We start from the raw sequence: 15,271 nt of genomic DNA, 5'->3' as shown, positions 1-15,271 counted from the left end.
TCAAAAGTGGATAAAAATCACATTCTGGGCCTTAACCCCACAGGTTTCAAACTCCCAGGTGTCTACTCAGTAGTCTGGCTGGGGCCCTGGGTCCTGTATTTTCACATGGATAATGCTAAGGTTTGAAAACCTCTGGTCTGGTAGCCTCAGAGAATCCCTCCAACTAAGCTTCTTTGAATCCACTTAAAGGAAACATTGCAAGATCTGACAACTCTGTTAATTTTAAGTTTCTTCTTGTTTTTGTCTGTTTGTTTTTCAGTCAAAAACTAGTTTTTCTGTTTCAGAAAGAAATCGTGCCTAACAGTTGTCTACTTTATGAACTTGAACAAAGAGAATAGAACATTCAAAAAAAGACCAATTATCAAACAGTCCTGGAGTGCCAGCTGCTGGTCCTGTGAGTGCACCCACATTTCAACCAGAGACAACTCAGGTACTAGAGTCACCAGAAATAAGGGGTGGGAGAGAAAGGGAGGAGGAAAAAGGCCGGAGACGTGAAAAAAGCAGGTGCAGAGGAGTGCCAGCATGAGTAACAGCACTGCCAAGTCAGGCCCACGCACACGCCAGTGCTCCACTTCTTCAGGGGGATTCTGGGTCTTTTTTTTTTTTTTTTTTTTTGGCTGAGGCAGGTCTTAGTTGCATCGTGTGGGATCTTTTACGGTGGTGCATGGGTTTAGTTGTCCCATGGCATGTGGAATTTTAATTCCCCAACCAGGGATTAAACCTGCGTCCTCTGCACTGCAAGGCAAATTCTCAAACACTGGGCCACCAGGGAAGTCCCTGGATCTTCTCATTTTAGCTCTGACATCAGAACTGAGTTGAGAAGTGTTCACATAAACCCTGTGCCTCTAACCCTCTCATCGTGAGCACAAGTCAGAAGGCTCCTGGAGAACCAAGTCTGGTTCTGATCAGGACTTGCAGCCACCTCGTTCCTCACCTCCCGTCCACACGTGTGTTCCGAGCACCCACTATGGATGGTGCAGAGTCCTCGGGCATAGGGATGAACAAGACACGTCAGGTCTGCCTTCATGAAACTTAAGAGTCTTGGAAATAAAGAATTAATTGAGAAGAATTAAGGCAAGCGCCAGGTGGCGCTAGTAGTAAAGAACCCACCTGCCCATGCAGGAGACATAAGGGTTCGATCCCTGGGTCGGGAAGATGCCCTGGAGAAGGGCATGACAACTCACTCCAGTATTCTTGCCTGGAGAATCCCTTGGACAGAGGAGCCTGGTGGGATACAGTCCATGGGGTCACAAAGAGTTGGACATGACTAAAGCAACTTAGCACACAAGGCAAGTAATGACCGTATGGAAAGGGCAAGCTACTCTGGGAATACACAACCAAGCAATGCAGACCAGGGTGGGGTACAGATGATAGTCTGCTCGGCTGCTGCCCCAATTCTAGGATCTGAAAGTCTGAGGCAGGGCGTGTGGTCTACTGTCTACTCAGCCAGCCCACAGTCTTATTCCTGCTTCCCATTCACCCACCTGCCCCTTGAAGCAGTTTTAACTGGCAACAACCCTCAGTCTAGGGTTCAGGGGAAGCTTCTAAGTGGAAATGACATTTAAGCTGAGACTAGAAAACCAAATTAGGAGTTCCCGGATTTGGGGCTGGGAAGGCACTTCAAAGTAGAATGTGAATGAAACAACCAAGAACAGGAGACCTGCAGGAAGTCAGGGCCCCTGGGTGCAGCGGGGGTGAGGCTGCATGTGGAGGCAAGGCTGGGTTCACAGGGCCAGAAAGAAGAGTGAACTTGTTAGCCTATATATATATATATACATATATATATTTTTTTTTTTTTTTAAGAAATAGAGACATTTCATAAGGACACTGGAGGTGTTTGTTTAGGGAAATGAGTGGGTAGCCTTTCCCTTCTCCAGGGCATCTTCCCAACCCAGGGATCAAACCCAAGTCTCCAATGTTGCAGGCGGATTCTTCACCAGCTGAGCCACATGGGAAGCCCAAGTATACTGGAGTGGGTAGCCTATCCCTTCTCCAGCAGATCTTCCCAATCTAGAAATTGAACTGGGGTCTCTGCATCAGATTCGTTACCAACTGAGCTATCAGGGAAGCCAGGAAAATGACAGTCAGGCTGAAAAGAGCCCCTGTGATCATGTGGAACGTGACCAAGATGACAGGCAGTCCCAGGGGCCAGACCGAGGGGCGAAGGGCTCAGAGCTGCTTAAGGAAACAGACCTGATAGGGCTCAATGACAGACAGGATGTGGGGAGAGAGACAGAGTCGCAGTGGCCCTCAGATCTGTGGCTGATCTAACAGGGTGGCTGGTGTCATGAACCAAGCTAGAGGTCACAGTGCGGACAGGCAGGGGACGGAAGGTCAGCTCTGAAGCTATGCTGGAGGCACGAGCCAGACCTCCAAAGGTCCAAGCTCGGGGTTCAGCGGGTTGTGCGGATCTGGAGCTCAGGAGAGAAGGCCAGGGCTGGGGGTGAAGACGTGGGAGTCAACAGCCCACAGGAGGTAAGAGGAACCGGGGCCTGGGATGGCTCCAGGAGGGGTGCCGAGAAGGTGCCCTGGGAGAGAACCCCAGCTTCTCAGGGACGGGCAAAGGGCAACACTGCCCCGAGAGACAAGACAGCACCCGCAAGAGGGCACGGCCCGCAGGGCTGGATGCCAGAGAAGCCAAGCAACATGTGCCCCCGAGAGAAGTAACTCAGCAACAAGGAGGGTGGAGGGGACCTCGACAAGACCATGCATTGCAGAGGTGGACTTGCTAAAACATCACTGGGAAGAGAGCCCTTGGGAAGGGAAGGGCTGAGGATGTAGACAAGAAAGATGGGGAGAAGTGTCCATATAACCTGGGAGGGGGATCCAGAACACAGGTGGGTCACACGCGGGTCTGGCTTTGGTCAGGAGAAGGGGCTCCTCCATTCACCAAAAGGAGGGGGTTGGTGCTGCAGGGGGACACTGGGCAGGTACAACGGTAAGGGGCTGAGGGCACTCTCATGGTCTGAGGGTCTCTTTCTAGTTTTGGGATTTCTCCTGTACTCCAGTTATTTCTGATTGAGTGCTGAACACCACATGCGAAAAAACGGAGCAAGGGCCTGAGGCTCTGGATGAAGTGACTTCCTCCAGTGAGGACTGCCTTAATTTTGCTTCTGGCTGGCAGTAGACTAGCGACACTGACAATCCCAAATTCCCTTCATTTAATTGGTGCTAAAATGCTTCGAACCAAGGTTCCAGACCCTATGAGGGCTGGGTGAACTCTGCATTACCCCTCACTCCTCAGCAATGGCCTTTCAAGCCTAGGGCATTGACCAGGGTCCTTCCAACTTGGCCTGTTCAATTTTTTGTCTCCAGTCCTGTGAATCTGGAAAGACCTCTGCTCAGAGTTTCAGCCAAACTTCTACCAAAACAAGCCAGACTACCATCACCAGAAAAAGAGCTTCATCTTTCACTAACATCAAAAACTTATGGCTTGTCTACCCACATCATTCCACAAGACTTCCCCAACCCTGCAGAGGCAAAAGGAGCCTAGACACCTGATTTTCACCTTACAGCCAGCAACTAGTTCTGTGACTCCTGGGCATGACCTCCCAAGAGGCCCTTATCCTCACATGTAAAATGCATCTGGATCAGAATCTTTGAACGTCTTCCTGCTCTAGAAGTTTCACAGTCTCTAACATCCCTGCCACCTCCTACACTGGACAATCCCAGAATATACATTCTTCTTCTGTGGATCCATCAGCGCCCAGCCCAGCCACTGATCACAACTTCCCATTCTCAGAAGACCATTTAAATAAATGGACTTAAACTACCACAAGAGAGCTCCTCTGATGGCTCAATGGTAAAGAATCTGTCTGCCAATGCAGGAGATGTGGGTTCGATCCCTGGGTCAGGAAGATAATCCTAGAGAAAGAAATGGCAACCACTCCAGTATTCTTGCTTGGGAAATCCCATGGATAGAAGAGGCTGGTGGGATAGAGTTCACGGGGTCATGAGAGTCAGATACGACATGGCAACTAAACCACCACCAAACTACAAGAGCATGCATTTAGATGTGCAAACAAAGACATTCAGTTTCTAGAACTGTACCCATCCATGCAGAAGATCCTTATTATCTGCTGCCCTGGCTACTAAGGCATGCAAAGTTGATGAGGACCCAATCAATGCCAAGGCAGAAAGTCAAAAATAAAGCCCAACCCCAAAGAAGAAGGGAGTCAGTGGAGAGCATCATTGTGCCAAATGGCACGTGATACACAGACATAAGGGGACAAGTCTGAGTCACAGCAAATGATTTACATTGTTCTTTTTTAAAAAAGAAGGATGCTATGTGCTCAAGGCAGGACAGCCTCAAATGTTGGCCTCTGGCTTTTTAGCAGCTAACATACCATGATTTCCTTGGTGGATGAGAAGTCCCAAGATACACATTCTACTTGTTTTCATGATGGACAAAAAGACCAGTGGTTGAAAATAATGACAAGTTGAAACAAAGTCCCACTTTCACAAGCACAGAGAAGACCCAGTGGAGCCGTTTCATTATGCAGAAAACATTCTCCTGTGCAAACCTGGGGGCTCTGGCCCAAGCCCCGCACTGCGAAGCCGCTGTGTGCCCTGCCCCTGCGCACCCCCGGCAGGCTCCTGGCCTGCTCCTCTTCTCTACAGGACACTGCTATCTCCCAGGCAGCAATCTCCCCTTCCCTGCAGCACGTGGACCCATCAGAAAGCAAAGGCGTGTATGCCAAAAGCTGTGCTGCAACCAACACCCCCAAATGAATTCATTCCTGGGCTTCTTGATGGTGGAGTAACACACAGGCTGGAAGCTACTGACCTCTAGGTTTGTCCTTACTTTTCCCAAGAGGTCCTGCATGTGGTGGGATAGGAGCTGGTGGAAGCTCTGAGTCCCAGCTCTGCTGTTCTCTAACAAAGCTCCTTGAGGCATAAAAAATGGCCTGAGAGCCTCCTATGGTTTAGACATCCCTGGGCATCAAGGGTAGAAAGGTGACTGAGACGCATAAGGTGCCAGCCACTACAGAGCTAAAATCAGAGGGCCTCAGTTTCCCATCTGCTGAAGGAAGGCGCTGGATCTAGTCATCTTAGACGTTCCTTCCGATTTTAACATGCTATGGCTTTAAGATCTGAGTTACAGCCCTGGTTGACCACAGGCGGCTGTGGACTGGTGCAGCCACTCCGGACCTCAGTTCCCATGCAGGCAAAGCAAAGAGGTGAGATCTGCAATATCCCCCATTACCTTATGTAGACACAATGGAAGGTTTCCAGAATCGCCCTGCAAGGAGTTCTTCTGCTGGACGGCCGCCCAGCAATAAGAGTCTACAAAGGAAGCCTGACGCCACGAGAAAGAACTGGGGGAGAAGCAGCTTATCTGGGTACCTAAGAAGCAAGAACACAGTGTTTCAAGTCAGTGTGAGTGCAGGTGTACGGACCCTTCCCGCCGCACCACCCCCTCCCCGCCGGCCTCAGGGTTGCAAGTGTTTACTAAATCACCAAGCACCACGACAGGAGCGAGGCCAGCACTGAAACCAAATATCCTAGTCTGCAGTAAAGCTGACTATTGTAAGCTTTCTGGCCAGCGCTGGATATGACAGCAGCTTGGGCTCAGTTGGGGAAGAACTCTTGAAAGAAGAGACACCATCATAAAAAGGAAAAGTAAGGACTTCCCCAGTGGTCCAGTGCATGAGAAGCCTCCTGCCAATGAAGGAGACACAGGTTCGATCCCTGCTGCGCAGGCCATGGAGCAGCTAAGCCCAGGCGCTGCCACTACTGAAGCGCATGGAGCCTAGAGCCTGTGCTCCACAGAAGCGGAGCCACCACAGCGGGAGGCCCTCACACTGCACCTAGAGAGCCCACCCAGCCATCAGAGAAAAATTTTTAAGAAGGAAAAGTGAGCAGGAAAGGAACCAGAGCCAAACATGCATTAAGGACACAGGCAGAGTTAGTTTAGTTTAGGGTAAGGATCGGGGGGGTGGGGGGGTGGGGGGGGTGCGGTCCCAGGTGGTACTAGTGGTGAAGAACCCGCCTGCCAAATTCAGGAGATGTAAGAGATGTGGGTTCAATCCCTGGGCTGGAAAGATCCCCTAGAGAAGGGCACGAAACCCACTCCAGTATTCCTGCCTGGAGCATCCCATGGACAGAAGAGCCTGGCGGGCTACAGTCCATAGGGTTGCACAGAGTTGGACACGACTAAAGCAACTTAGTCCGTGGAGGGTGGGGAGTGGGGAAGGAGGACTCAGTACAGAAAATTGAACAGGAAAGAAGTCCTTTTTACAACAAAGAAACAGTGAACGTTCAGCCTGAGAAAAAGAAAGTTGGTGCAACATTTGGTAATACATCCCTGGACAGAAAATCGAGTTTTCCATCCCCTCTAAGCAAAAAGAAGGTTGAGGCCAGAATTACAGCCCAAGTGGTGTATGTTCAGAAGGCAGACGCTTTCAAGTGCCAACGTGCAGGCAGGGAGTGGGGCACAGAGTGCGGACCCTCATAACTTGCTGCTCTTCTGTGAGGGGCTCCAGACCTCATTCTCTCCTCTGCAAGCAGAGGCCCGCGTCTCCCCATAAATGCTGCCGTCATTTACTGCCTGGTAGAGTCCTCCTCGGGGAAGGCAATGGCACCCCACTCTTGCCTGGAAAATCCCATGGACAGAGGAGCCTGGTGGGCTGCAGTCCATGGGGTCGTGAAAAGCCGGACACGACTGAGTGACTTCACTTTCACTTTTCACTTTCATGCATTAGAGAAGGAAATGGCAACCCACTCCAATGTTCTTGCCTGGAGAATCCCAGAGACGGGGGAGATTGGTGGGTTGCTGTCTATGGGGTCACACAGAGTCGAACACGACTGAAGCAACTTAGCAGCATCAGCAGGGGCAGCAGCAGACTCCTGACTCACAGGGGCCACCGTGGAAAACAAGACAATGAAGCTTTGGGTGCAGGGCTGACGCCGCGTCTCCCCTCCTCGCCAGCAGACACAGGGCTGGCGCTGAGGCTCCGCGGCGGGCTCAGCAGCGCCACGGGCACCAGCCCTGGGGGCAGAGGCTCCCCCTCCCCGCCACATGGCTCTGACAATGCTGCACCTAAACCTGCCGTCACACAGCCGGGGACCTCACCACTGACTTACAACTCCTGGGATGTCCAAATGGGACCGACATTAAAGTCTGCATTCTGAGAAGAGGACCTGGTCCCCGACAGTCGCACACTGAGCGCTATCTCTTCCTGTACAAAGTGGCCAGCAGGTTGCGTTACAGCTTTAAAGACGGGAGAGGGGTGCCCATCTTCTCCCTCCCCACCTTGCAGAGAGCACAGGACCACAGGAAGACACAGGCTGGACATCCCTGGTCCCTTTATGAGGGACACGAACACCCGCAAACGGTCACCATCCTCTGGGGAGTAAAGAGTTACTCGCTGTTGTGTCTGACTCTGTGACCCCACGGACTGCAGCCCACAAGGCTCCTCTGTCCAGGGGATGTCCCGTGATACTGGGAATGGGCTGCGTGCCCGACCCACGGAGAGGCCCTCATCCAGGGGATCTTCCCAATGCAGGGACTAAACTTGGGTCTCCCGCATTGCAGGAGCCAGCAGGGAAGCCTCTGGGGAGGGGCTGGCCTTCACACTCGTGGCAGGAGAAGGCAGTGAGGGTGGCCACACTGGCTGCAGAGCAGATTCCTGGGGCGAAGGGGCTGCAACCCCTTCTTCATTTGCTCAAAGAGGTCAAAGAAGGACTTCTCAGCAAGAGCCCTTGGAGATCACTGTGAAAAGTCACACACCATCTGAAAATGTCCTCTAATAGCATAAGTTCTTGCCAACCAGGAATGGCTTACACATAAGCTGGGGGTGGGAAAGACATATCAAGGTCCCTTCCAACTCTGACCCGGTTAAACCTGAGTTCTTACATTCGATCAACAAGAGAAGGATCAGAACAGCACAGGCCCCCAGGCTAACCTCGCTTTGCTCCTGCATCAGTATTCCTTTGTCAAATGCTTCCAACGAGATCCCAGACACCAAGGCTTACATAAATCTGCAGATACAATGAGACCACAATGAAACAGACAGGCCCTGGGTTATAAATGGTTTCGGGCACTTTGCTTGCTTGGCACCATCTGTTCAAACACATTCTCGTGAAAATGGACCATGCTACTAGGATTTCATGGAAACCTGTCTGGCCCAGAAGTTCCTGTAGATACAGTCCTCATGGTGCATGGAGCCAACATGTAGTAATCTTTCCAAAGGAAAATGCTGTGGGTTGTCCTGGGACCTCAGGGGCCTCCCCCAGGGCAGTAGTGGAAAGCACTGGAGCATAAATAACTAAACTTTTCACACCAAACCTTTTGCAAGCTTTGGCAGAAAAGAGGAAGAAAGGAAACCGAGTCTACAGATGGAGCTGGGGACGTGCTGAGCTCACGGTTATGTTCTTACAGTCATAAGCACGTTGCTGCTGTTGTTTAGTTGCTCCGTCATGTCTGCCTCTTCTGCGACCCCAAGGACTGCAGCCCACCGGGCTCCCCACTCCACGGTGGGAAATGGAGTGTCTCCGGCCAAACAAGGATGTGACAGCCATCAGTGACTTCAAGCCTCCAAACGTGAACCAGGGCTCCCAAAAGGTAACACAACGCCTGTGCTCCAGCAGACACTACCACCCACTAGAGCTGGGGGGGAGGAGCGCAAGGGGAGAGGGATGAGAAATTAAAAAAAAAAGAATAGGATCTGCACAACAAAACAAACTATAAGCAAGGTGAAAAGACAGCTTTCAGATTGGGAGAAAATAACAGCAAATGAAGCAACTGACAACTAATCTCAAAAATATACAAGCAACTCCTACAGCTCAACTCCAGAAAAATAAATGACCCAATCAAAAAATGGGCCAAAGCACTAAACAGACATTTCTCCAAAGAAGACATACAGATGGCTAACAAACACATGAAAAGATGCTCAACATCACTCATTATCAGAGAAATGCAAATCAAAACCACAATGAGGTACCATTTCACGCCAGTCAGAATGGCTGCGATCCAAAAGTCTACAAGCAATAAATGCTGGAGAGGGTGTGGAGAAAAGGGAACCCTCTTACACTGTTGGTGGGAATGCAAACTAGTACAGCCACTATGGAGAACAGTGTGGAGATTCCTCAAAAAACTGCAAATAGACCTGCCTTATGATCCAGCAATCCCACTGCTGGGCATACACACTGAGGAAACCAGAAGGGAAAGAGACACGTGTACCCCAATGTTCATCGCAGCACTGTTTATAATAGCCAGGACATGGAAGCAACCTAGATGTCCATCAGCAGATGAATGGATAAGAAAGCTGTGGTACATACACACAATGGAGTATTACTCAGCCATTAAAAAGAATACATTTGAATCAGTTCTAATGAGGTAGATGAAACTGGAGCCTATTATACAGAGTGAAGTAAGCCAGAAAGAAAAACACCAATACAATATACTAACGCATATATATGGAATTTAGAAAGATGGTAATAATAACCCTGTATATGAGACAGGAAAAGAGACACTGATGTATAGAACAGTCTTTTGGACTCTGTGGGAGAGGGAGAGGGTGGGAAGATTTGGGAGAATGGCATTGAAACATGTATAATATCATATATGAAACGAGTTGCCAGTCCAGATTCGATGCATGATACTGGATGCTTGGGGCTGGTGCACTGGGATGACCCAGAGGGATGGTATCTGGAGGGAGGAGGGAGGAGGGTTCAGGATGGGGAACACATGTATGCCTGTGGTGGATTCATTTTGATATATGGCAAAACCAATACAATATTGTAAAGTTAAAAAATAAAAACAAACATAAAAAAATTAAAAAATAAAAATAAAAAAAAGAATAGGATTGGCCCCAGGTAGCTAAGGGGCATATGAAAGGAATGAATTCAGTGAGCCCAGAAGCTTGCATCTTCTCAGACACAGAAGAACACTAAATCCCTTAATATCTGGTTTTCCTCTCCACTTAACAATAATCTTTGATGTATAAATTGCCTGCTCCCCTAGTTGCAAACCTATATATAGCCTGACCTCCTCTCCTGCCTCCTCAGAGCAATTTTCTCAGAGCTAATGAGATGCTGCCTCCTGGAATAAAATAACTCTCTATTTACAGACTGTGACTAATATTTTTCAGTCAACAATGGGATTTACAAGGCAAGAATACTAGAGTGGGTCACCATTTCCTTCTCCAGCAGATCTTCCCAACCCAAGGATTAAACCCGTGTCTCCTGTATTGACAGGTGGATTCTTTACCACTGAGCCACCAGGGAAGCCTCATAAGTATTGTTGTTCAGTCTCTAACTCCTGTCCGACTCTTTGTGACCCCATGGACTATAGCACGCCAGGATCCTCTGTCCTCCACTATCTCCCAGAGTTTGCTCAAATTCATGTCCATTGAGTCAGTGATGCCATCTAACCATTTCATCCTCTGCTGCCCCTTTCTCTTTTTGCCTTCAATCCTTCCCGCTCGTAAGTACAAGTATGTTCAAATGTTCTTCTCCTGAAATGGAAGATCAGAAGAAAAAGACTACTGATACTCACAGGACACCATGCCATCTTTAAATCATCATCTCATATAAACCTCACAACCAAATGTGGAAAAGGGATAGAGAGACCTTATCTTCATTTTACTCTGGAATAAACTGAAGCTCAAAGTAGTTCAGCAATCCCCCACCCAATGAAATCTGTGAAGTCAATGGGGGTGCCAGAACTTGAATCTGTACTCAACTCTTAGGCTCTTAAAATGCTCCTATCTAGACCATTCCTTGGACTTCCCTGGTAGCTCAGCTGGTAAAGAATCCACCTGCAATGCAGGAGACCCTGGTTCAATCCATGGGTTGGGAAGATCCCCCGGAAGAGGGCATGGCAAACCACTCCAGTATTCTTGCCTGGCGAATCCCCATGGACAGAGGAGCCTGGCAGGCTATGGTCCATAGAGTCACAAAGAGTCAGACGTGACTGAGTGATGGGGCAGGGCGGAGACCAGTCCCTCCAAGGAGGCCAAGCTAGAGGCAGTCCTGGGAGCCAGGCCTCCGGCAGAGCGGGGGAAACAGGGCGGGGGCAGGTTTGAATATGCGGACACTCCAACTGACCAGAGAGGGCAGAGCTTTTCCTAGGAATGGTCAGGGTCAAACCCAGGGAAAGGAATAAATCGAGCCCCAGGTACTGGATATTCCCAAGTCAGAAGCAGGAAACAAAGGAAATCAAGAGCCAGACAAGGAAAAGAGCCAAACTGGGAGTGAAGGCAGGAAAAAGAGAGGGGCAAAGCCAGAGGGTGCGGGAACCTGTCCAAGCAGGGCTGTGCAGTCCTACACCTTCGCCCAGGGCTGTCCGCCTGGCCTAAATCACCGTGTTGGGATGCTCAACTGTTGCCATGGGGCTAGGATGCTTGGTCCTGGCCCATGCTGATTCATCTTCAAATGCAACTCCGCGTCTTCTGTCTTATTTACTCTTCAAACTAACATTGGGGGATGATCATTTTGTAAGGGAAGAAATATCAAATCACTATGTTGTACACCAGGAACTAAGTGTTGCAGATCAATTACACTTCAAAAACAAACACACAAAGAAACAAACTCATATAGAAAAAGGGGTCAGATGTGCAGTTCCAGGAGTCAGGGGTGGGGGACAGGGGATTGGATGGAGGCAGTCAAATGCACAAACTTCCAACCATGAGGGTTAGGGCCATAACCAGCAACCTACACACACACTTAACACTGCTGTGTGTCATACATTAAAGCGGTGGAGAGAGCAAATCTCGAGAGTTCTTATCACAAGGAAAATTTTATTTTATTTTGCACCTTTATGAGACCAATAATGATCATTAAACTTACTGTGATAATCATTTCATGATGTATGTAAGTCAAATCATTACACCATACACCTTTTACTTATACAGTCAATTATAACTCAATAAAACTAGAAAAAATAATACTGTTGGGAGGTGAACAAGTCTTTTATGTATTTTCCTAGCAGTCTTCCAGTTAAGACAGCTTCTCGTCTCTCTCTACCCCACCTTTGCAAACTGCTGCCAGATCATTTGCCCTCGAGCTCAGTTGTCATCTTGACACTCCTTCAGCTCAGTGTTTTTCACTGGTTCCCAACCACCTAGAGGACCAATCCAAACTGATGCTTCAACCCAACCCATTGCTGCCATGGCATGTACAGGCCCCATTTGCTCCTAAATCTTTGCCTTTCATCACACCATTCCCTCCACCCAGGGGCCCTCTCTCTAGTTCTGTTAAAGTCAGTGCCCCTCCACGTCCATCTTTTAAAGACCAGCTCACCCTCTCCATAAAGCTTTGTCCCCACTGAGCTCCTGGAGCCCTTTAAAGCCATCAGAAATATGCAGATAATTACCTTCAACCAGGCTGTATAAATACTCATGCATTATCCCCTCTAGTAATATCTCAGCTCTTGGCTGGCAGGGTGAACACAGTCACACACACAGAACACCCACACAGACACACACTCTCTCTTTCCTCTCTCCCTCTCTCTCAGCTTCATACAGCACCCCATAGAAATAAACAACACCTGTCTGGGTGCTTCTGTCGTTGTTGTTTAGTCGCTAAATCATGTCTGACTCTTTTGCTACCCCATGAACTCACAGCACGTCAGGCTCCTCTGTCCATGGGATTTCCCAGGCAAGAATACCAGAGTGGGTTGCCATTTCCTTATCCAGGGGATCTCCCTGGCCCAGGGATTGAACCCACATCTCCTGCACTGGCAGGTGGAGACTTTACCACTGAGCCTCCTGAGAAGGCCCAAGATGTTCCCAAGTACTATGATAAATAGTATCTCAATTAATGGTAAGAAACTCTCACAGCTGAGGAAACAGAGTCCCTGACCGGCAGTGACCCTCCAGCCTGGGTCCTGTCTCTGCCTGCCTCTCTTTGCCACGCACTGGCTGAGTGAAGACACTCTGATTCTAGGGGGTAGCTTCGAGAGATCTGCGCTGCTTTCACAACTGTACGGAAATCAAGAAATGCGTGTCCAATTTACACCAGGAACAACACCACCATGTCCATCCGGCTGAGGGTGCACACAGCTGTGGGCTTTCCATCTGAGTCTGGCCAGAGAGGATGAAAGGTCACAGGCAGGAAATATGCGCTCCAGGGCCCCGTGGCAGCAGGTTCAGCATCTGCTAACAAGAGACCCGCATCACGCCATCACCGGCCCACGTCCCAGACCCCTGACTGGAGCCCAAGGCGCAGCTCATGCCTTCTCCCTGAGGCAGCCCAGCCAGGTTTGTTTCTGAGCTGCAGACTCAGCCGCTGCACAACCAGAGGGCTTCCCAGCCCGAGGGGAGCCAGGACGGGAGCAGGGAGGCGGGCCAGCCCGCACAGCTTCTCGGTAGGACCATCTCCAGTGAGCGCCAGGCCAGCGCAGCTTGCTCTGTAACCGGTCAACCCCCCTCAGAGGTGGGACTTCACTGTCCCTCTTTTTCTTGATAAGCTTTGTTTCCATTCTTCTCATTGCTAGTATCTGAAGGGCTGGGAGTCCTGGGAAAGCCCTCAGCATCTTCTGACAAAGACACATCCACCCTCCCTCCCCAGGTGCTGTGTGGGAATTCTTCTGCGTTGCTTCCCCATTTAAAGGCTACATGCAACTGACAGTGACACAAGAACTGGGCTTCCTGAAAAGTCGATGAAACTCACCAAAACCACAGGTTAACAAAGCACCAAGGGAAAGAGCTAGCTATCTGCCTGGGAGGACTTTAGAGGAACTTGCAAACAGAAGAGACTCTAAGCTGGTCACCAGCACAGTGAGGAGACTCAGGGGCAGCAAAAAGCAAGGAAGGGAACGCTTCCCGTGCTGAGGACTTTGACCCTATTTTAAGGATCAGGAAAGTTGAGCCCTGAGATCTCACGACTAGTGGGCTGTAGAGCTCGCATATCAACGGGGTTTCCATCTTTATCTTCCAAACATGAGAAAGAAAAGGCAAAAAGCACGCGTTATTGAAGAAACATGAGTCAGAGAAGGTCAAAACAGAGGCAGGGAGACAGGAGACTTTCTTTGAAGAAAACAGTAAGTGCTGGGTTTGCTGTCCTGGGAAGCAGAAAAGGAAAACAGACTTTAATGATATCAACTACAACACATTACTTTGATATAGTTCTTTAAAAGTTTGCAAAGTGTTTTAATTTTGCAAAACAAAAAAAAACCAGTTCTAACTGACTTTAATGTAAATTATATACATACACACATCAATCTCTCTCACATACACACACACACACACATACACACAGAGTCCAGGTACGTCATAATACAACCTGTGAGGCACTGACTGGACTTGAAAGTTCTTGCTATATTTTAAGGTTGCCAAAAAAAGGAAACAATTCTATTATAAAATCTCAGGTTCAATGAGAATAACCATGTAGAAACGGACCCTGGTTGTGTGGTAAAGAAAGAGATGGGCAGTGGTCAGCACTGAAAAATAAACACGAAATAGTAACAAGCACTCCTAAGAATGAAACAGGTCTGAATTGGTTTCAGTACCTTTGACATCAACATAAAACCAAAGGAAGTCTGCCCCAAAGGATCCTTTCTTGCCAAAAACTAAGAGTTCCAACCATGATAAAAGAAAGTAAAATTCCAAGAATCTCAGGATTATTCCTCTCTCTAAAAAAGAACCAAATTCCTCCCCTTTACAGAGAAGGCAATGGTAACCCACTCCAGTACTCTTGCCTGGAAAATCCCGTGGGCGGAGGAGCCTGGTAGGCTGCAGTCCATGGGGTCTCGAAGAGTCGGACACGACTGAGCAACTTCACTTTCACTTTTCACCTCCATGCACTGGAGAAGGAAATGGCAACCTCCTCCAGTGTTCTTGCCTGGAGAATCCCAGGGACAGGGGAGCCTGGTGGGCTTCCGTCTATGGGGTTGCACAGAGTCGGACACAACTGAAGCGACTAAGCAGCAGCAGAAGCCTCCCCTTTAACCTCTCCAGCCATCTTCACCCCAAACCCACCTCTAGCCTCAAACACAAGCAAATAAATGAATTCTACAAGTCCCACATGATTCATTTCTGCCTTTTGCTTTGCAGGAACTGACACGGGCACAGGAATTTTAAAATAGTGTGAAAATGTAAGTACTCTCTTGTAATCCACACTGGAAGAAAAGAAATACTGAATTGGAATGACAGTTTCATTTTCCTTTAAACCAAACTGATTCACCAGTTCTCTTTTCTTTCCACAACTACAACTAAGCCTGGCTTTTACAGAGAACTCAACCAGGGCTAACACCTGCTCCTCGATAAGACTGTTGCTGTTGTTGTTTATCACTAAGATATGTCTGACTCTTTCATGACTCCATGGA

At 48.9% G+C, this 15,271-nt stretch overlaps 1 protein-coding gene across 1 annotated transcript in view; it reads right to left on the bottom strand.

The window, feature by feature from the left end:
• Nucleotides 1-15,271, bottom strand: part of PANX1 (pannexin 1) — a 58,878-nt gene that overhangs the window by 14,099 nt on the left and 29,508 nt on the right. The window contains exon 2 of the mRNA XM_055581663.1: nt 5,207-5,346. Coding sequence (XP_055437638.1) covers nt 5,207-5,346 — 140 coding nt within the window. The remainder of the gene's footprint in view (nt 1-5,206; nt 5,347-15,271) is intronic.

The sequence above is a fragment of the Bubalus kerabau genome, chromosome 5, assembly GCF_029407905.1.
Source record: "Bubalus kerabau isolate K-KA32 ecotype Philippines breed swamp buffalo chromosome 5, PCC_UOA_SB_1v2, whole genome shotgun sequence".
Lineage (NCBI taxonomy): Eukaryota > Metazoa > Chordata > Mammalia > Artiodactyla > Bovidae > Bubalus > Bubalus kerabau.
The sequence above is the reverse complement of the archived record's forward strand: the minus strand, read 5'-3'. Positions and strand labels throughout refer to the sequence as shown.